At 35.7% G+C, this 23681-nt stretch overlaps 1 protein-coding gene across 1 annotated transcript in view; it reads right to left on the bottom strand.

The window, feature by feature from the left end:
• Nucleotides 1–213: 213 nt before the first annotated feature.
• LOC140172031 (uncharacterized) overlaps nucleotides 214–23681 on the bottom strand; it is a 38728-nt gene continuing 15260 nt past the window's right edge. Inside the window, exons 2-5 of the mRNA XM_072195381.1 lie at nucleotides 9039–9250; nucleotides 6231–6329; nucleotides 5420–5520; nucleotides 214–1022 (exon numbers count right to left, since the gene is read on the bottom strand). Of these exons, the coding sequence (XP_072051482.1) occupies nucleotides 810–1022; nucleotides 5420–5520; nucleotides 6231–6329; nucleotides 9039–9250 (625 nt within the window). The 3' untranslated portion in view covers nucleotides 214–809. The remainder of the gene's footprint in view (nucleotides 1023–5419; nucleotides 5521–6230; nucleotides 6330–9038; nucleotides 9251–23681) is intronic.

Genomic DNA, 23681 nt, shown 5'->3' with positions numbered 1-23681 from the left:
TAAAGCGCAGGAACCGTCGTTTTATTATTACGATGGAAATATAAGTTGAACGCATACGCGATGTTCATAACACAGTACGTAAATGGCATGCGGGGCAGTCGTTCACACATCAAAGGACCGTGCCGTATTACGACTGAAGGAATGACACGCATTGCCGACATCGGCGCTGGTATATAGTATATTCCATGATTTTGCTTTAACCACAGTTGTTCGGCTCAAAATTAAAAAGGGACATATCTGACATTTTTAATGGAAATGTTACAATATGGCTATAACTCGATGTGTATTGTGGCAATATCACTGTCTTCTTGACGTTTATTTGTAACTACATGTCTCTCTCCAAGATCATGACTTAGTCTGTGTCCACAAATATCCAGGTGACTTAAAGTGAATGTGATTTGCAACTTCTGAGCTAGTGGAACTTGGTCCCCTATGTTCCAGAAATCAAGTTTTCAAAGGGCGATTGTCTCTCGTGTGTACGATTCCTTACGATTGCAGTTTGGCCTTGGTCTAATACACAAGACGTTTATGTCCTTTTTTCTGTCCTGTCCTTTGGAGATTGTTCGGGTAAATTCAAATGTCAGGAAGTCTTAATTAATTATTAATCTAGCTAGTGGAAGATAGAGGGACACCTGAAATATGTCCATTCCGAGGTAGATACGTGTGCGCTCGGTTCAACAGTTTTAAATTTTAATCATTAATTAAACCAACACATAACCTTTCTTTTTCGTTTTCAGAATTAACCAAACGTCATCTACCGACGGATTATGGTATGTTTAATGGTAATGTAACAAAATCTGCTTCAAAAGTTAGGAGCCCTCTCGTGACAGCCTCCCATTTGTAGGTTCATTCGCTGAATTCGATGGAGAAACTGGACGTGTGGGTGAGTACGGCTTTACCAAGCGAGCAGAATTGAACTGTGTTTCTTCTGTATCTGTGTGATTGGCCCAACCAACTTGTCGCTTAGTTTCCAATGGGTCCACTACCCCATCAAGCCAGTATGTGTTCATTGTGCCTTTACCCTAGATTATAATAGAAATAAAAGAAAACAAAAGATTGACGGTTATATTTGTTATAATTATTACGCTCATATTGCGTACAATTTAGTGTGCCCTCAATGTCTCGTATACGTTATGCAAACCCTATAATGACGTCATTCTGTGTTTCACTGTTTGTCATACACGACCTAAAGTTGAACGTCAACAAATGTATATAACCGATCGACGTCTGCAAATGTTCAGCAATGTGTTACCTTACTCTGATATTTTTTTTCAATTATTATCGTCTGTAAAGAATAACCTCTCTAAATAGTCGTCTCAGGGCATTTAAATAAAGGCACTTAATTTAATGCACACGTGACGAGATGGGCGCTGACATTACAGCGTCTAGGCAGGATGTCTGGAAAAGTGACCTTTGGCACAGCGGGTGGTCTCCTGTGTATTTCAATTTGAATTTGTCATTTTTTTTGCAACTTTGTAGTATTATTGTAAGAGTTTCCGTCGATAACCTTTTTTTCCGTCGATCAAAATTTAGTTCTTGAAAACATACTAAAAAAACAGAATCCCCCCATGTATAATTATTTTGCCTATTAAAGTTTCAGCAATTTTGATGGTATTTCTTAGCATTGTAGCACATGTACTGATCAGTTGGTGGTCTTGGTATGGCGGCGCACATTGGTCACGTGGGCATTAAATTTAGTGCCTTTTATTTAATACCCTATGGTAACTGCTAAATAATGACGTCGGTATAGGTTGGCTTAATCGACTAAAATGACGGCATTTGATAACACTTTCTGATTAATATTCACTACCTCGTGAACATGCTACTTTGACCCAGAACGTATTATTAGGAACCCTGATTGTCTACATTTTGGTTTATAATTCATATTGTTAATATTCGATGATGGATGTTAAAGATTTTGACCCATATATTTTCATAACAAGTGGGCCACAGTGACGAATACTTGACGAAAACCCAGCGATACACCTTCCGAATGCTTCCCATTCACTAGGAAACATTTTTCTGTGAAAAATCTGTGAACGGTTAAAAATCCGGGAAAATCCGTGAAAACAGATTTTTCACGGATTTTTCAACAGATCACAGATTTTTGTTTCCTAGTGATTCTTTCTGCACACTGCATAAATGTCCGTATTTTACATGTGAGGTTTTGCATTTGACCTTTGACATTACATAATAGTTTTTTCCCGCGCAAAGACGATACTGAAGCCGGAAATAGAGCTATTTGATTTGAAACTTCGCAGCGAAATCTATAAACAACTAAATCCCAAATGAAGCCGTTTGAAAAGAAATCAATTTCGCATCAAACTTCCTAGATCATTTGCAAAACTCCTCGGTGAATATAATTGCTCTTGTGAAGTGCGGAAATTGGCGGATTAAACAACCACTTTCTTCGAATGACCAAAACAACACTGACATCTATCTTAAGCTTGTGTCCTTTAACACAATGATGATAGTGGTAACTAGTAAATAACCCTGTCATGTTTACTTTGATTGGCTAAATCGTTTGGAATTAAATCAAATCGAGCTATTTTGATCAGCAGTGTAGTATCGAATTGAGTATACATACTATTTATGTTTGGATTATTATGAATTCGACAGAGTGACGAATCGAGTATTTTGAGCAAATTGATTTGTATCCTTATGATTATGTTTCAGGTTATCTTTTATTTCCACCAAAAATTAATTACTCCCCGACGTAGTTATTAAAATTTTGATTTGGACGAATTCTAAATTCTAAATTTTTAGAAGGACCAATGGAATGGTATAAGATTTTCAAACGCCGTTTACTCAGAACAGCAAGTTTGCGTATTCGGCACTCTGCTGTGTTCATAACGAATAAATAACATACCGTGCAATCATCAGGGAAAAACTACTATAATTGCTAGTATATGCGTCTTAATATCAGTTTTAATTGGATGGCAAGAATAAATCGGTGGAAAATGTTAGAGGTCATAATGTTTTTATTCGAAAAATCAATAAAAAAACACATGATTAGAAAATATTGGAACAAAATTACACTTGAATCATTAAAATCATTAAACATCAAGCAATACACAAATGTAGACCCCAGACAAACAATAATCATCTGAGTAAATTACAAGCACAAGAATAAAGCATACAAATTGATGCCAGATAAACCCTCCCCCCATTTGATTCGAAAAGTTATTTAAGGTTGGTCTTCAATTTGTTTTGGTTGGTCTGAAATTATGGAATTTGTTGGGCTTCACAACTGCTAAATTGTTCTTTATTGCAAAGTAATTGGCAAAGATTTGAAGTTTTGGGTAAATCTCATTTTTGACCAAATTTTTCTGGTTATTGATAGAGTTGTAAACACTTATAGGCTTGTCCTGCTGACAGTTCTAAAAACAATAGCCAACATATGGAGCATGTTAACCGATTTGAAGATTTACTAGACCTAAAACCAAGGAGTTTATATAGGAAGGAGAGAAAATAGATTATGTAACGCTTATTGTTCCTTTGTGCCAATTGGAGTTCCAGACACGCTATTCATCGAGAGGTACCTTTTGTTCGAGACAAAGGGCTTCCGCCATTAAATCGGTAACTGACCTGACCAGCGTATTAACGCTATAATAGGCAGGCTACTGTCAATAAGTGATGAAACGAAAGTCACGTAAAAGCGCCTATACGAACGAGAGGTTTTGTACTAGTCCATCCCAAGGGTGTGCGTGAGTTGTCGCATGCACACAAAACGGAGGTTCACCTACAATACAAACCTATTGCAGCGCCCAAATTGGTTTGGGCGCTCATTTGATTATACTCAGTGAACACGCCTTTGCTCTACCAATTCGCTACGGAGAGTTCAGCAGCATAGGCAAAGTGTGCGCTCTGTGTGGCGGATATAAGAATCTACACAAGTAAGTTGTCTACATTGTTTGCCAATAGGTCTACATATAAGGATTTGAAGTAATTATGATATCACTCCTACTGTAGTATTTTAAAGGACATTAGCCGCGGTCCACATCGTGTTTTATTATGTATATAGGCCTGCTATAGTATTTTACATGAGCATCGCGTATATAGGAGTCTACCCTGGACCTCAAATGTGATATATTTGCTGATAACTCGAGAAGCATATAGCCATACTATTTCTGAATCAATCCATAAAGCAAAGCAAATCATACTTGTAGGCCTATAATACTATATTGAATATAATTGCGGACCAACCGATACAGCTCGATACGCCCAATGTATGAATAAAAGCACCTAACAATAAAGTCGCCCAATTGAACAGTTGTAGTTGTCGATCGCACGACTTCATTAATATTGATTGGCAACATTTTCCAATATGTCAGCGCTCAAATCGGACACAATAGAACAATAGACTCTTCAGTGCGTTGCCTAAAACAGCTTAAAACTAAAATGCTACATGCACAACAAAAATGAACGTAAAGTCGCAAGCTATGTGGTAGTTTCGAGACCCTTTTTTGCTGAGTTGATACTCTTTATTTGACGCACACAAGCACAAGCCAGCAGTACATATTTGTCTTTTATGAATGCCCCATAGACTGCTTTTCAGTAGCGTAGCCAGCGGTGGGGCAGGTGGGGCAGAGTGCCCCCCCCCCCCCTGACAAAAAATGAAAGAAAAAAGTGCCCATCTGACAAAAAATGAAAGAGAAAATCAAGAAGGCAAAGGAAAAGAAAAAGGGCAAGGAGCCCCTTTTTCTAGCAAAATTCAGGGCCAAAATAGTGTAAAATACAAAATTTTCTACGCTACGCGCGCACATTGTAACAACAAAGCCCTTTTCAGCCGGATAATGGGCGAAAATAGTGTAAAATACCCTTTTTTTTCGCGCTACGCGCGCACATCATCCGAATAAGGGCTTTTCGGGAAGCTCGAAGACATACAGTCTGTGCCCCCAAAGGGTGTGCCCCGAAATTTTATTTTGCCCCCTCTGACCAAGAAAGCTGGCTACGCCCCTGCTGCTTTTACCCTTTTTGATAAACACTGCCATTCTATAAACACAACAATGCCATTCTATAAACACAACACATCCCTAGTGACCGCTCTGCCCCTTCTCGGTTTTCGGATGTTATGGGATTTCTCGTTATGAAGTTGTAATCATTGTGAGATGAGGTGATATTGAAGTATGAATTTCCAAAACGGGCTAAGTGTCTCACTCAAAGACCAACTACTGTCTTGTACAGGTGCGCATCAAATAAAGAATACCAAATAATCAATATACAATAATCCTACCTTGACTCCAATATCTCCTTGTTGAATAATAATAAATCTTTTTCTGTCACTATCTTGTATATAAAGAGATAGTAAATCATCTGGGAATGGTCTTGATACTAAATTTATCAAGTTTACGCACATTTCGTCGGAGCAAGTCAAACACATATTCGCAACCAAACGCTTTGTTTACAATAATCTCACCTTGACTTCAATATCTCCTCGTGGAATAATAATAAATCTCTTTCCGTCACGGTCTCGTTCTAGGGCTATTTTGGTAGCATGACTCAAATGAATCTTCATGGCTGAAAGTATACGATAAGATAAAGTTAAATTAGTCGACCTCGGTTTTTTCAACACGGTGAAGTCGGTGTTACCTTCATGTGAGGGGTATCTGTGGCCAGCACCGAATAGCTACCGTACGGTAGTGTTCATGTGTCGTCACATGTTACCCCCGGGTGGTCACTACCATTGTGGCCTGTAAACCATCCGCGATAATAAAAACGAAAATTGAAATTGCTAATACGCGGAAATGAAATTTAGGGTATGAAATAAAATTTTAAAATGGGGTGTCATAATGTGCAGGAATATATTAAATTTACCCAAATATGGTTTAGGATTTAAATTTAGGATTTTTCCCAAGTGTAAAGAAACTTTTTTGGCGCAGTATATATTAACTTACGCTTCTCTGGAATCAAGCCTTGAAACACTCATGTAATAACCTTATTACCCATTATCAAGTAATATGGAAATCCCCTGTGAGTCAGGGTTTTTCACCATTAAATCAGTCGATACGCGTTTATTCTTGTACTGCAAAATTACCAGATCTATATTTTATCAACGATATCATAACATCATATGAGGAATCTCAGGGGTAATAATGCAATGCAAATCTCAATTGATATTCATTTATCTATATCTATACGTTTTGAATGGGTGACGTCACGTTGAGATGTCGGCAAAACAAAAAACAAAATAACAACAGCGATGGTATCGGCATTAATAATCTTTTTACCTTCGCCGGTTGATTCCATTCTTGACGCAGTGTTGACAGTATCTCCGAAAAGACAGTATCGGGGCATCTTCATACCGACGACTCCCGCAGCACAGGGACCTAGTAAACAAATAGAAATCTTTTAAACAGATTGTCCTCTTGATAATAGACCAATTCCATTAGGGAGGGACGTACAAATTCCCACTCACAAATAGTAAATCCAGTTAAATAGATTATAGTACATATATATATGGTTTACTACCTGGATGTATCAGAATCTTCACCAACGTAGTATCATGATATGGGAGTAATATGTGAAAATTTATAATAAAAAAATGTTAACCAAGTTTACCTTTTCCTTAATAAACCCAAATATTTATGGACTCTTCAGAAGGATCAGGAAGCTATAACATTACTTCTTCTAAAGTTTCTTATAGACCATTGATGGATTAATTTCATTATTGCTTCAATAACCTGTTCATACAGGGTGTCTCCGAAAAACAGAACCCTCATTGAAAAAACCTCTAAGTGTTAGATTTAATAAACCGCAAAATATATTTCAATCGACTCATAACTGTTGAAGATATGCTCTTTTAAAGAAATGTGTCCGTGTTTTACTCTGTCCACGGAGGAGGTTTGGCTACTTCAAAGATTGAACGGAGTAGACGTACCATGCATGAATATCAAACATTTCTTAATAATAATTTCATAAAATAACAGCTTTATTTAGCGAATGGGCATTACCGTTGGGCTTATGGGTTCTTGTTCCTTGCTTTCTCTATATTTACAACATAAGTCATTTCTCTATTGGGGATAACTACAGGTAGCCCTGAAAAGAGCTGTTTGGTTTGCCGTTGGTTCTTCTTAAAGAGTTTACTCTTCTGCTCTGCCTTCTACCTGGTTGCCTCTTTGATTAACTCAAGTTTCAGCCCTGGTCCACATTACATCAATAACATCCATTATGTTGTAAACTTGAACAAAGAGGTATCTATTCTTTATGGAAATTGCATATTATTACTTGAATCAGTTTGAACACTTTTAAATGAGACTATCCTCAACGATAACTTAATTGGTCTTGTGTGACAGGAGGTAACTGTGTTATATTCAAAGAGAACGTAGAATTCATCAAATTACATGCCTTATGATCTAATTTTGTATCGAATGAGTTGGAATAGAAAAGGCGGAGATATTTTCACACCTTTCAAGTGAAACTTATACTATAACCGAGCTACTCTCACGCATAAAACTACTATAATCTGGATAATTGTCCATGCATGCAGCGAAATGCGTATTTGGAACGTTATTGAGATTTTCTTTATTTAATTAGTTTTCGTTCATTCAATAAATAAATAGGAATCGCAGATTGAAAACAGAAATCGGAAGCATTGTAATGAAATATGGGAAATGAATAAAACAGAGTGCGACGAGAATTCAGCCTAACTTGTCAACAGTAAGCGCATATACCTGGATTTACCGAACGTAAGCAAATATATTAAATATAATGTCTGCTTTTCAGACCAAAAATAACTATTTCGACTAGTTTTGTTTCAGTCCTTTCAGGGCGAGCATAGCTAGGAAACATAATGACAATAAATGTTCCTTTTATTCGCATTAATCTATATAAAAAAACACTAATAAAAAAACCTAATATTCGTGTTATTCTAAACACACAATTCAATAACATTTTAATCATGAATAAAATTAGAAAAGAAACGAAAAGTCTTAAGTTTTATTTTTGTTTACACCCTAAAACATTCCAAATTAGTGATAGTTCTTGAAATTAGTGGTGACATTTTATGTCATTGAAACGATTGAACAAGTTTTGTCAGGACAGAAGGCAATATAATCAAACTTGTTTGATCTTTAGATCGATCATCGATGCGTGATCGATCATTCTTAGTCAGTGGGAGTGGTCTATTACGTAGACACATAATCTTTGGACAATCGCATGATTTTGGGTGTCGTCTATCAGGCTGTAGACGACCCCACGTCATCATGCGCAGTGAAGGGGTACAGTATAGCATCAGGCACGAGTAATAACATTAATAACAACATTTATTGTTGACCCTCTCCTTACGGTTGTCGATTGCAGATGACAAAATTTAATAACAACAAATGCATAACAATAAGTACAAACAAGCCCAGTATTGGTTCAGTGGTTCTTGAGATTTTACTATTTAAAAAATATCTTAGACCTTTTATGCTTAAGCCTATTGTCCAGTACTCAAAGCATTAATAAATTCTAATCAAATAGTTGATTAATTACAAGCATCGACGGACTATACCAAGACCGAACGAATTAGGTTGCGGTGCCCCAGAAAACATTTCTCGCATACGATCAACGCGGATTTTGCCGGAATAGCTTATAATCTGGAATATGTATATTGCTGTAAATTTCGTTTTGGTTGGTCATCAGTATTAGCACAGCATCCACATTGTCAGTTATAATAAAATAATTATATAATACAATAATTCACCGTAGAAGTAATGATGTAACATTAATTATATACCATATGCTATGCTGTTGTTGCTGGATTACCCTACACTTTAATCAGGTTGCACTCATCATAGGTTTTTATACGATATCGGCCTCTTCAACTCTAATAATCTTACCTGTGCAAGTTAAACATACACGGACTCAGCATAATGTGAATGGTGCAATGCAGATGAAGAGCGTGACGTCTAGTACGGGGCAATACATTCAAAATTTGTGTTGACCCATCGCTATGGTTATTAATCCCGTTACATCACTACCTCTGTGGCGAATAGTCTTGCTTACAAAACTATAAAAAGCTTTGAAAAAAAAAGATTGTTGCTGTAAGGACCTACCAGTGTGAATGCCAATGCGAAGTTTGATATGTTCGTCTGGTAAATGAGGTATAGCAAATGTTTCGGTAACACTAAGCAAATCCAGTGCCATAGATGCTATCTCCCACGCATGTCGGTCGGTAGGCTCTGGTAAACCTGATACCACCATGTAAGCATCGCCGATCGTCTCTACCTTATACACGTCATATTTGTCGATACAGCTGTCGCAGATACTGAAATAAAGAAGTAAAAGTGAAGACAAACGATATAAGATATTGTCCGTGACCGTTAATCGCAAGATCCAACAAGCAGATGCCATCATGGCATCAGCATTTATTTATTTATTGTATTCATTAGGCATCAACATCAAAAGTAGATAAGGAGACCAGACGAGCTGCCATGGAGCACTGAAAAGTACTGTTGGCGAAAGGAGCAAACCTCAAAATAAGTACTCCAAGTAATTTGATCATTTACTTTGTTTACATTTGAAACTATTCGATGAAAGATGGGAATTCACAACAAAAGTCAATTGGATCTATTTATGGATTGGAGAGTCTGCTAAATGGTCAGGTGAAGTATTAAAAATTGTACAAATATTACATCAACCACTGATCGAAGACAGTGTGCAGAATCACCAAGTGGTTATGTGATAGATCTGTATATTGAATGAAAACCATTTCCAGAAAAACGGTGTGAATGTTGGCATTTGAGCAAAATCGGAACAACTTTCATTGTATAAATATTATTGGATAGGTGGAGAGTGAGAACAAGATCAAGTTATGTAAGTAAATAACAATCCTGATAACAGAAATGAAAAGAAACGATACAAAGTACAATTTATTTGTGTTATATACGGGCTGGAGTAGTGACTAATTTATAGTAAAAGTATTTAATTACATAACCAAATAAGCCAAATTACGAACAGTAGGTTAAAATAATCATAAGGGTGAAAACTAGCATTAAAAAGTGCTAACAGCATACAAAACAAAGCACCATATTCTCTTTTTATGGTGGCTCTGAAAAGCGCAGTTGAAAAAAAAATCTTAAAAGATGAGTTTAGAGGTTCAGTCGGTTGCCTTATCCCCAGGATTGTCGGGGACGTCTTGCAGGAATTGAAGGATGCTCCGTCTTATTGACGAAATAAAGGAACAGAAGTTCTGCCCTACGTCGTTGAGAGGGATCGGTGATACTTTCATGAATTGCATTTTACATGAAAGTAACCTTAGACTTGCGTTGGTAACAAGTCATTTTCGTCAAGTCTAAGTCCAAGTCCAAGTCATTGTGTGTAAGTCACAATTAAGTCAAGTCACAAGTCGTAGGAATAGTGTCTCGAGTCTACAATTTTGGTGGGAAGTGAGCACGGAGGTGTGTGTATGTTTATGGTATATGCAGGGTACACAAAGGGGTTAACAAAAAAGTCACCCAGCCGTCATAAATACGTCTATAGCTTCAAAACTATAATTCGTATTCGCATTACCATGATTACTTACACATATTCATACTAGAAGTATTAGTAGATTGTAACCCTAATGTAATGTAAATACGAGACTCCAGAAATATTAAAATTTATGTAATCACCCTATTGTTTAAAACTCTTATTTGTCTATTTCACCTGTATTTTGTAATATTAACATTTGAAACATATTGAAATTATTAGGAACCCGTAAGCCTAATTAATGCAAATGCTAAATATTAGACTACAGAAATATAAAAATGCTGAAAATGCAGTGTTTCTACATTTTTTAATCATTGTTTTTTGGTTCCAGAAAAAAAAAAGGAAAATACACCAGTATTTCTATTTTTAAATAGTCAACATTTCAATACTCAGATTTGTAAATTATCTCATTTTTGTGTTACATGTTGAAAAATACTTTTTTTCCACAAATATTTAGCATGCATATGTGACGTGTCATGTCAAAAGGAGACACTTTGGGGCAGGATCGTAAATGGAGAAATAACCAAAAACCTGCCCGGGTGTGATTTTTTCACAATTTGGGTTTGCTGATAATTTGTGATGTTATTAATGTTAAAAATATTGTCTGATAGTTTTAGACCGGAATATAACTGGTATTTTGTATTTTTGAGACATTTTTCAAGGTAATTCCTACTCTCAACATTGCCAATGATATTTTTAAAGGCCGATATCTCAATTTCCAATTTTATAATACCGTAACTTACGAACTCAATATCTTCGCTTAGGAATGTCCGATTATATTGGGAGCAAAATAACTCTATATTTAAGATATGTAAAAACCTCAAAATTTATAACCTGCCCAAAAGTGTCTCCTTTTGACATGATACGTCACATATGATCATGGCATTAAATTACATTGTTACTAAATTCTACTTCTGGTCACTGTGCTTTTGATAAAGAGAATGTATAATAGAAAAAGATGGGGGGGGGGAAACATCATAAATAATGTAAGTATTACAAAACCATATTGGACATTTCAAGTATCCAGTTTTTGAGTGTCTAATGTTGCGTTCGGAACAGGCAGGCTCATACCATTTTGTAATTTTAATTTATTTGATGAAAAACGAAACACGTCCAGTATTCAAACTTTAAAGCTCTTTTTTGTCGCAACAGCAATTTCAAGTTAGATCACTTAACCAAATCAGGGCCGAGTTGTACGCGTCTACACGATAACAGAACAACTTTTTCATATGCCAGAAACATAATAATTATGCACACAAATCCATTTACAAAATTGAACATAATTATTTAGAATTGACTGGCAATACCGTACCCATTTAACAATATAATGAGCTTATTATTATGTTAGACCGATGGTAATTGCTTATTATTATATTAGCCAGATGGTAATTGCATTGTTTTTCTCTTGCTCGTTCACCTCTTCCTTTGCAATTCCCATCACGGTTTTTGTCTGTATATTTTTTTTGGGTAAATTTTGCTTCAAATTTGCACAGTTTATTTTGTGGCCTTTGCTCTCGTGTTTCCGTTTTCTGTGCAGACTGCAATTTAGGTGTTAGTTTTTTTTTAATTTTGTTTTTATATTTTATCTGCACTTTCATACTTTGTTTTAATATTGTTCAGCGTTTTGTGATCTTTTGGATGTAATGCGCTATATTATTATTATTATTATTATTATTATTGTTAAATGTTGGTTAACCCACCACTTGAACAGGATTTAGCCAAAGCACACAAAGACTTAAGCTATTTACTAATAAGTATAAGCTTTTTTTTATCCTCTTCAACAATGGGATTAAAGATTGATGTTTGACTGGACAAAAATGAGAAACATGTAGGACAAACATTAGGTACATATGAATACAACCTCTATACACATTTTGCACTGTAACTCGAAATATAATTTGCCGACTTTACGAGCGGTTTGAGATGGACGGTCACATATGTTCTTATCATTTTTCCGGTATAGGTGGATTTTTCCGGTATAGGTGGATAGTGTATTAAAATACATTTGATGTGTGAGGTACAGTTACTCTACTAAAAGGATATTTTACTGCTCAAAAGTGTAACCATTAGTTAAATTAGCTGGAAAAATGTCAGTTACTATGGCAACAAGATATAAATTGTCAAAATAAAGGCACCGATATTTATATGAGGCAAAAGTCTTTTACCACTCAACTTATAAAGGAAATCTATATTTGCACGTTGCCACCAAAAGTCCATTTTGCTGGAATATCACTCTTAAGGGAAGGGGTATGAACGTTTGGACAGTATTTATTATGGGACATTAGAGCACATCAGACATATTGAAATGCATTCTGAATACGAAGAATGGCCTTCTGATATCAAATAATTTTGATTTTTGAAATTCGCAATGTAATACACATTTTATGGCAAATCATTAAAATTGATATTTTTGATATTTAACAGTACTCGCACTAAACTTTATAAATCTGATGATTTCTACCTAAAGTGTATGTAGGTGGGATGAAAAGCCGACGATCAATTGAAAATTTTGACCTTTCGTATTGAAGATAGGGATTTTTTTCCCCAAACACCAACATTTTTTTTTCGATTGATCGTCGGCTTTCCTCCCAGCTACATACACTTTAAGACTATATCATTAAATTTATAAAATTTACTTCGAGGACTGTTATCTCTCCAAATGTGAAAAATATCAAATTTTAATAATTTGTCATAAAATTTGTATTATATCGTGAATTTCATAAAATAAAAATTATTTGATATCAGAAAGACATTCTTCGTATTCAGAATGCAATTCGATATGTCTGATGTGCTCCCATGTCCCACACAAAATGCTGTCGAAACGCTCAAAACGCTCATTCCAGTTCCCTTACGGCACTTATACTTATGTATTTCTAATAGTTGCAGTCAATAGAAAGCGTGTTTGCTTGTTTCGTGTCAATGTGCGACGTTGCCTTACTACAACCTATTTACAACGTCAGCGAACGTGGTGTGTTAGCTGGGGTTACATCGCAGCAAAAACAAAAACACATTTTAAAAACGTTTTAAACGGTTTATATGTCGGGCTATATAACGGTTATGAAACGTTTTTAAAACGTTTTGTATGAAAACACACTACAACAACATTTTTAAAATGTTGTCCGAATGTTATTGTAAAATATTTTGGCAAACATTTTTGCCAAATATTTAGCAACACCGCAATAACGTTATGTTAGAATATTTGCTGCAAGTGTTAAAATTTTTTTTGAATGTTATGAAAACATTTTATACCCTTTATCCTTTAAATAACCTGACATTTAAACGTTTTCCGGCAACCTTTTCTAACGTTTTGCGAATGATGTCGAAAACGTTTTGTGTTCGCTGGGCTGTGACCATAAAGTGAAGCTTTGACGATTTACTTGGCAACATACTCCACATTATCACTAATATGATGAATGGTATGACTTGGTAGCTTTAATCTTCAACAGTTACCATAGAGTATTAAATAAAAGGCACTAAATTTAATGCCCACGTGACCCATGGGCGCCGCTATACCAATACCACCAAGTGATCAGTAGATGTGCTACAATGCTAAGAGATGGGAATTTTTCTGACAAATATCATCAAAATTTCTGAAAATTTTAAAGGCAACTTAAATATACATTGGGGGATTCTGTTTTTAGTATGTTTTCAAGAACTAAATTGTGAAAGTTTTGATCGACGGAAAAAACTGACAAATTTGCTAGAAATTTTGAACATGCATCCCGCGTTTCCAATTATAATACACAGGAAGACCACCCGTTGTGCCAAAGGTCACTTTTCCAGACATCCTGTCTTGACGCTGTAATGTCAGCGCCCATCTGCTCACATGGGTATTAAATTAAGTGCCTTTATTTATATGCCCTAAGACGACTGTTCAAAGCTTGTTAGGAAAAAGCTTAGGTTGGAACACGTCTTCTAACACTTTCAATCTACGTTTTTCTTGCGCATCGAAACCGAATAAAGAAGCATAACTGCTGATATCTAATGAATCTCTCTTCTAATTCACATGATTTACATCGTTACGCATGGTTCACCTTTTCACAACATTTTTATTTTTCAGTTCTTTTGTTTCAGCTTTCTTTTGTTCCTTTTGTTTTAAATTTAAACAAAATAGGCTTGCATAAATTAGCCATCCATCACTCTCAAAGTCTAGTCCGTGTCTTGTTGAATAGGTCAATTTGTCAATCATATTCTTGTAGCTTTACTTCTTGAGGTCACATTGAACTCAGTGGAGTGTCATCATGTACAGCATTAGATAGTGCATCTATTAACATGATTAACAAAATAAATTTACCAAATATGGTTTAGTGTTGAAAATGTTTTTTTTTTGGTGTTCTGATACTTTGTGACCCGATTTGATCAGTTCAGTTCAGTTCAGTTCTGTTTTATTTTCATCTCAACACACATACACATAAATAACATGATATAGGAAAAAAAAATTGTAATAAATTAGTAACAATGCAATGCCAAATAAATTACAATTGAGATACTAATATTAATATTACAAAATAATACTTTAATAATGTGGTATGTGAGATGTGGATGCCACAGAAACGCAAAGCGTGTAGAGTTGTGGCATCCATTTGATGGTTACAGACAAGTCTATAGCTTAAGGGGGTACTACACACCTACACTTACTGATGTTGAATTCCCAGTTAAAAAGTTATGAACCTTTTATTTTTTTCTCCAATTTTTGACTACATCTCAGTTTCCATATTGCCGAATTTAGCTTGGTTGGATCAGATCTGGTCACAAATAAAAATTTGTCTGTTAGCCTAGCTATTAATGATTCCACTGCACATAACGTTGTTGCCATGATCTCTTTTATTTTTGTCTGAGAAGCAAAATTGCAATTGTATAATTTCTATTGTTACAGCGTGTAGATGGGATTCGACGGTATTCTTCTTCAATTCCGGATTATGAAAAAGTGTAGAAACCCATGTCTTTCCAATTTCAGATAATATGCCATAATCCAATAAAATACGAATTAAAGAAAATCTTAGTTATCATTATCACAATTTGACCATAATAAAGTAATAATGACCTTGAGTTTCATTTGTACATGATATATTAATAACAAAACAATGGCAGAGCTCTGATGCAAAATGTAATGCATCTTACAATATGAAGAATCTTACAATATCATTAATTCCAAATAAATTGTTGAATCTTGTAATTCACAACCCACGTAATAACTTGTTTTTCTAACGGCTTTGTTCGATGTACTATATCAGACTGGATTGTATTAAAGCTCAATGTTATATCATCACTGGGTAGGATAAACCTATGCGAGATTTAACTTCAACATCAACGTGCAACATTTTAACTGGTAGCAAAGCTGTGGCATGATATGCATTTCGATGTTGTATTTGGAATAAGCAAAGTTTCTTCTGTCAAATCCATGCATTTGTTAAATGAATTTGAACTCAGTGTAAATACATGTACAATATATGTTATACACGTTATTGCTGCACATTGGAGGTTTGAAACTTTTTGTTCTGAACACTTGCCATATTAAAAACAAAACAAGTAAATACATTGTAAATTAAATCTAAAAGTAACAATATTGGTAAAACAAATATAACACAATGCAGCATTTGGCTTATGGTGACTTGTATATTCATAACAGACGAACAAGCCTGGTCTATTCGTCTATTCGTGTTCGGAAAAGAAAATGAGCGGATCCAGGAATTTTCAATAGGGGGCGCCATGGGTGCCGAGTCACCGCACCCCTGCTCAGCACCCACACAAAGTCAGGCGCCGCTGAGCAAAAATTAAGGGGGAGGGCGGCGCCGCTGTGCAAAAATTAGAGGGGCGGTCGCGTCTGCTATAATACGTTTACGGGACCTTTGGACGTCCAACATATCGATTCGAACGTACCATTGGTCTGGGGAGCCATGACAGGAGGCACCAGGGAATGACACTAAATTCACGATTTTTGTATTACCACGCAAACCTATTTCGAATTTTGTTGGCTTTCTGTCAACAAAGTGAGGCAAGGTATAGATCGGTTATAAATAATTCATATAATCTCTTACTCGGTCCATGGGATTGAGGTCACCACATAAAGGTGTTATAAGTTTAGCGAATCGTACCTGTGGACTCCCGAAGTGAAAACGCACTCTATCGCCGTCACGACGGGCGGAAATGGGGTCAACTACTATGATCCCATCAGGAAATAATGATATTTTTTTTTCTAAGAAAGTCTTCTAAGTTGATAAGGGAATGTCAAACTTAGGACTTACTGTCAATAATACGAAGGAAATGCATAACAGGTATAATATATGAAATACAAGTGAGTATTTGAAGTCACAAAAACATGTGATACTTCACGTGATCTTAGATTATGGCGTCGTATTTGTCTGTTTATTTGAATTCATGTCCTCGTGCGAAAAGAATATCAATCTTCACTAATCATATAATGGTATTTGGCTCCCGGCATGAATTATTGATTTTATAAGTAGGTAAAGAAAACCACACAATATTGACTACGGTGTTAGAGCAAAGCACCCGTGAATCGGGATTCCCTTAAAATCACGTGGGCATTCTGCAGTACTTTCAGATTGGCAGCTGGTTTACATGTAGTTAATTGTCATTTATAATCTCAATTGTTTATCTTGGTCAATTAACATCTTTTTTAAATGCAGATATATTTGTGGTTTGCTGGATTGCACCCGAGCTCGGCACTTTAGATGCTAAAAAGTCACGTACAAACTTGACACACAATAAATTGAATGTTAACATTTATTTTAACAAATTTACACAACAGCTATTTAATTGTGCATTTTAATCCAACCCGAGAAGATGCTCTGACCCAAACATTAAATTCGAGTCAAGTTCTGTCTACAGACTGTCTGCAGATATTATTAGCGCCTTCTAGCAAGGTCGGGGCATCATTTTAATAACAATACGCTATTACATAAGAATTGGACACATCTGCTAATGAGTGATTGTAACATCCTGATTTCTATTATCCTTGGAGGCACCTCTGTTAACAATAAATCAATGACCTTCATCCAGCGAGGATCAGCCAAGTACGAACAGTTTCTTGTTTAGCACATTTCTTCTCATTTCTACTCATAATACAGGCCTGAATCAATCGCAATGAGTAAGATGATTTCTGTGGTATCATTCTTGATTTTGATTAATACTTTAGGCCTACCTGTTTGTTTCCTTAACATCGGGCTATGACACAATTACCATTTTCCACATACGCCTTCCAGTTTACAAGAGTTTACAAGCGTATAACGAATAATAAATAAGTATTAATAATTTTGGGACTTTCCGAATTCGCTAACGTGTTTAATAGACACCTGCATTTGTGATGCTTACGTCGTGTGCGTGGCCTGAAACAAAGGTCTGTAGTGCAAATCTGTCTTTTTATCTATTGTTTATTGTTTCTTGTCCGAGTATTTAATGACATTGTACCAATATACCTACGGATGCATTGGCATATCATAATTCTCCACTGGCGTATATATGAAGAGCTTAGTTTCAAAACCCCTTACATCCACTTGCCGAATTTTGAGAACACATCAAAAAATCATCAAACAATATCATTGATATAGGGGGTTTGCAACAAAAGCAGTTTTTGGTGGGATGCTCATCCTACCCAAGCATCCCACCAAACTTTTGTTGAAAACTCCCTTATATTAGTGATTTTTTTGATGAACTTGACACAAGTTTATAGACAGAATATTGAGTATTTACGTTAAGGAAATGCGTTTCAAAAAAATACTTGAGTATTCAACATACATACTGCACATTATCACTAATGCAATGATTGGTATGATTTGGTAGCTTAACATCTTCAAAAGTTGTCTTGAGCGACGAGATCGGAACACATCGTTTAAAACTTGTTTCATTAAGCGTTTTTCTTGCGCATCGGAACTGGCTGAAGAAGCATTACTGTTGATATCTAATGAATTTCTCTTCTCAAATCCATAATTCATATCGTTATGTAAATATTCAGCCAACAATAGCGATCCGGAACGCTGCTGATTCATAGTCACCTAAAATGGCTATCAAATTTTTATTAACTAGTGCAAAGGTCAGGTAGCTAAGCATGTATTCATTTATGTGTGCTGAATTTAATATCCACCTGATTTTGTAGATCGATGTCCTTTGACTTTTAAATCGTCGTCATTGACGCCACTAGTATGCGTTTTCATCAAATTATAAATCAATGTCCTTCGATATGCATCAGACTTTTTGATTCATTAATAGGAACTAGGATATTGCTCTAAATTCTCAACAAAGTTCATTAGCAACTAAGAACTCAAAGTTTGTGTTATGCAGTCAAGTTAGCTCAATCGATAAGGCGTTCGACTATGGAGCGAGAGATTGCAGGTTCGAACCCTGGCGATGCTTAGTACGATCTCGTGGAAAAATTGAGAACTCGAGGAGCCATCCATTATTATTATTATATAACACCAAGGTATCAAACTAAACATTTTGTAATCATTTTCATGATGTTTGCCGGCGGTACAAAACAGCATATTGCGTAACTCAACCAATTACGCATGCTTTGGTCTCTCCACGCGCGAGGTATGCCGCGTAACGCGCTACGAGTTGCGAGCGACAACACAAAATGTTCGGGCCCGTTCAGTATCAAAATATCTTGCATGGTGTTACCGTGCAGTATTAAAAATGTGCGGTATAGCTAAAATCTTCGTATTATATAATAATAAAGGATATTGCTATCATCGCTGGTTGGGATACCTCCTGTGCGTAATTTGACTTTTGACCTCAAAACCAAAGTTTAAAAATTTCGACTAGTATCTAGATTGTGCGGCATGATACACATTTTGATGTGATGTTTGGAATCAGTCTAATAGCAAACAATAATTATGGTCTGAAAAGACGTTCTGAGACTATTCTTTAATATGTACTTCATGTTAGCAAACAATAAACTCCCGACACGGGTTTATAGACAGACCTGTAAAATAATTATTTACTTTATATTAACAAAAATTACTGGAAATACGTTTCAAAATAAAACCCTAAGTATTCAACATACATACCTGTACAGCTTGTTTAGTAAATGAACGATCTCAATAGGAGAACTGCGGGCCGAAATATGAGTAAAACCCTTGATGTCGCTAAAATACACCGTAACTTCATCATAGAGTGTAGCCTCTAATGTTTTTCCAGCTTGAAGCTCCTTTGCGATGACTTTAGGTATCATTTGATACAATAAACGTTGCGTTAGTTTCTTTTCCGTCGCTAACTCTACAGTCTTTCCGCTTAAGTCACTAGCATATACCCCAATTGATGATAAAATACGGTGCGAGCTGATACCATGGAAAATACTTAAGATAAGACAGACGATAATACTGAGGCATGTCACTAAGATATACGTTATAATTAAGTTTTTCGATGTTCTTATTACGTCATCAGCATGCCGTTGGATATCTTAACCAATATGACTTCTTCCAGTACCCAGAAGATTGATCATAACCGTGCTATTGCGAAACCATTGCAATGACATTTCCTCCAGCTCAGATTTCCCATATATTTTACACGCGTCTTTGTTGAGACTTATTTCAGCACGCATTGCTTCTACAGCATTTTCAGCATCCATTGTGAAATGTTCTTGTTCGGCAAAGTAAGTCTCTAGTTTATGGTAATAATTGAAGGCCTGCTGAATGAGCAACTCGCCTTGGGCACGAACAGTATTAAACCATTGCAAGTCACTGAAAGTCAGCATACATTTGACGAAATACACACTTCCTAAAGCTCTTTCAATACCAAAAAGATCTGTTGCTAAAAGCAGAGTCTCCAGTGCGACTAATTGAAACCATACGTCCGACTCAACACTACGTAACTGGGCTAAAATACTTTTAATCAGTTTGTCATTAATGCCAGTGTAAAACTTTATATTCGCCACGAAAGGTGTATCTTTATGTCGTCTGTCCACCTTCCATCTATGATCCCAAATTGACTCTTGTAATTCTGCCTTATCAATTACATCTGGCCACTTACCAATGTTACTAAGAGCTGAATCTGTATTCCGTCTCCCCTGTTGAAGTGCTGCAAAGATATTATCTTGGGTTACATTTGAGCTTAGAAACGAAGCACTCAGTCCTCTTTCAATTTGCAAAGACACGACCAGCTTTCCTATCTGGTCGTTATTAATGACAACCGATTGTAGCTCTGACGCACTTGCATTAGCATTAACCGATTGACTCAGCAACATACTGCACATTATCACTAACGCGATGAGTGGTATGACTTGGTAGCTTAACATTTTCAAAAGTTGCCTTGAGCGACGAGATTGGAACGCACGGTCTATAACTTGTTTCATTCTGCGTTTTTCTTGCACGTCTGGACCGAATGAAGAAGCATAACTTATTGTATCTAATGACTCTTTTTTATCAGTCACATGATTCACATCATTTTCTAATGGTTCAATTAACACTGGTGATCTGGAGTGCGGCAGATCCATGACTCGCTAAGAATGGCGATCGTATTCTGATTAACACTAGAGGAAGAAAGGTAGCAAAGTTTATACGAATACGGATGAAACTAATGTCATCAACACAAATGGATTTAGTGAGTTTCACTCGCGCCCAACTGCTGCTGATCCATGACTCACTGGCAAAATGGCAAAATCACATTTCATTACCAATCAAGCAAACAAAACTAAAACGAATATGTACGAAACTGCCATCAATACGAAAGGATTTAGCGAGTTGTAGAACATCTCATTATATATCCTTACATAGAACTGTCATTTAATGGAAATCACGATTTAGTTGCGGACACTTTTAAGAGATTCACATTAAATGCATATCAAGTACAGGTATACAGACACAGTGACGAGTTATTTGGATTGTAAACAAATTCAACCATTTATATTTTCCTGTAATATTATTGGTTTGGATTTCTAAATAGATGGCGCCCTTTCACATTCATATATGGTGTAATTGCATTTCTTTGTATTTTGATCAGCCAATCAGAATATAAATTAGTTATTATAACGTAGAAGCTTAAGAATAATGATACGTGGTCTTATACAAATAACAAGTCACTAAAATAATTAAGGTAATATTAGTATTTTAATCCTGTGACAATTGACATTGGATTACGAGATTCCTATTGAAATGCCGACATTTAATAAAAAACACGATTTGTATTTGTACTGATAATCTCTATATAGCAAAAAGAACTCTATAATTTCTATAATCACGGATTACTAGTACATGAACTTTCATGTTAATATCAGAAATTTCTTTTTCTTTCTTTCTTTCTTTCTTTCTTTCTTTCTTTCTTTCTTTCTTTCTTTCTTTCTTTCTTTCTTTCTTTCTTTCTTTCATTCTTTCATTCATTCATTCTTTCTTTCTTTCTTTCTTTCTTTCTTTCTTTCTTTCTTTCTTTCTTTCTTTTTTCTTTCTTTCGTTCTTTCTTTTCTTTCTTAGTTTCTTTCTTTCTTTCTTAGTTTCTTTCTTTCTTTCATTCTTTCATTCATTCTTTCATTCTTTCATTCATTCATTCTTTCTTTCTTTCTTTCTTTCTTTCTTTCTTTCTTTCTTTCTTTCTTTCTTTCTTTCTTTCTTTCTTTCTTTCTTTCTTTCTTTCTTTCTTTCTTTCTTTCTTTCTTTCTTTCTTTCTTTCTTTCTTTCTATCTTTCTTTCTTTCTTTCTTTCGTTCTTTCTTTCTTTCTTTCTTAGTTTCTTTCTTTCTTTCTTAGTTTCTTTTTTGGTACTTTTTTCTCTTTCGTACTTTTATTTTTTATTTTTGGTACTAAAATAGATCAAAATTACCATTAATATGCAGCGAATTTTGCTATTGGACAATCCTCAATCACTCATGTGTGGCTGTACCGTTACAATTCAGATATACAGTGGCGTTGCCAAGTAATTTGAAATAAAAAACACCAAATAAAAAAACTAAAAAAAAAACAGTCATCCGTTGATACCTTAATATTTTATATTTTTGGTTTTGGATTTTTATTACCTAATTATATTGAAATAGACGACAACCTTTTACGTTGGTATACGGATCATGTTGGGAACGTAATTGTGTTCCATTGTATATTTTGATTAGTCATGTCAGAATATAAATTTGTAATTATTACATGGAAACAGGAGTATATTAATAACTGATCCTATATAATTAAAGAAATGAAGTAATATTAGTACTTTAAATCCTGTGACAATTGGCATTGGATTACAAAATCCATTCTTTTCCCACTCACAAGATGACATTTCCTGTTTCATTTGTGGGGGTAATTAGTATAAAATGATTGAGTTCTTTGTCTCAAAATGATGATCAGGAGTTTAATTTACTATAATTACGGTGTACTAGTACAGATGAACTTTCATGTTCATATCAGAACTGATTACGGGAAGGAATTCCTAGAAAGCATGATTGCGTCTTTTTAATAAAAAATGTAGTTCACAGCATCTTGCAAAATTCAAAGCGAGCGTGTAGAAGAATTCAAATATCACAGATATACTTTTGTAGGTCCTGTGGTTCTTGAGATATGCGTACGAGTTGTACATGCGAGATCTTTTCATACCCACTCATCCCCTCATACACATCCACCCCCTCCACTCTATAACCCCCCACCCCGCCCCACCAGCGCTCGAAATAAGGCGCGTCCTTGCGTCAAAGACCCGTCAAAGTAGGCGCGGACCCGCAAATTTCCTACAGTACGGGTCCGCGTGACCCGTAAAAATTGAACCAAGCAAAGATCAGAAAATCCTAGTTTTGTTGTTCCACTGGAAAATCTGGTTCACATAATAGGTCCAGCTCCTTTTAGTTTCCCATCAAGTTCTCAACCCGGGATTTCATTTTTTTACAATCTACATACCTTGATCGCCGCGGCGGACCGTAGCTAATTCTCTCTCTTGAAATGTCAAAGGCATGGGTCCGGCGTCGGACCCTTGACAATTGGTAAGGACCCTTGATATTTCAAAGGCAGGGGTCCAGAGGACCCTTGGATTTTACTTCTTATTTCTAGGCCTGCACCCCACCCCAAAAAAACATAAACGCACCCCCATCGGTAAAGGCTCATGTATTAAACAGCCTGATTCAGAAACACGTGTTGATTCAAAGTGTTATTTTGCATAATACTGGATCATCATTTTATGATTTGATTAAGTTTACGATACAGTTGCAAGTGCCTGTACGGGCTTCGACGTATACTCTTCCCCTGTGCGTTTACAGGATTCTCGTGAAATACAGCAGTCAATCAACGTTTTTTTAATTTTAGGCCAAAGCAA

The sequence above is a fragment of the Amphiura filiformis genome, chromosome 2 (genome assembly GCF_039555335.1).
Source record: "Amphiura filiformis chromosome 2, Afil_fr2py, whole genome shotgun sequence".
NCBI classification, from domain to species: Eukaryota; Metazoa; Echinodermata; class Ophiuroidea; order Amphilepidida; family Amphiuridae; genus Amphiura; species Amphiura filiformis.
Note: the sequence above shows the minus strand (reverse complement) of the source record. Positions and strands in the feature narration are given on the sequence as shown.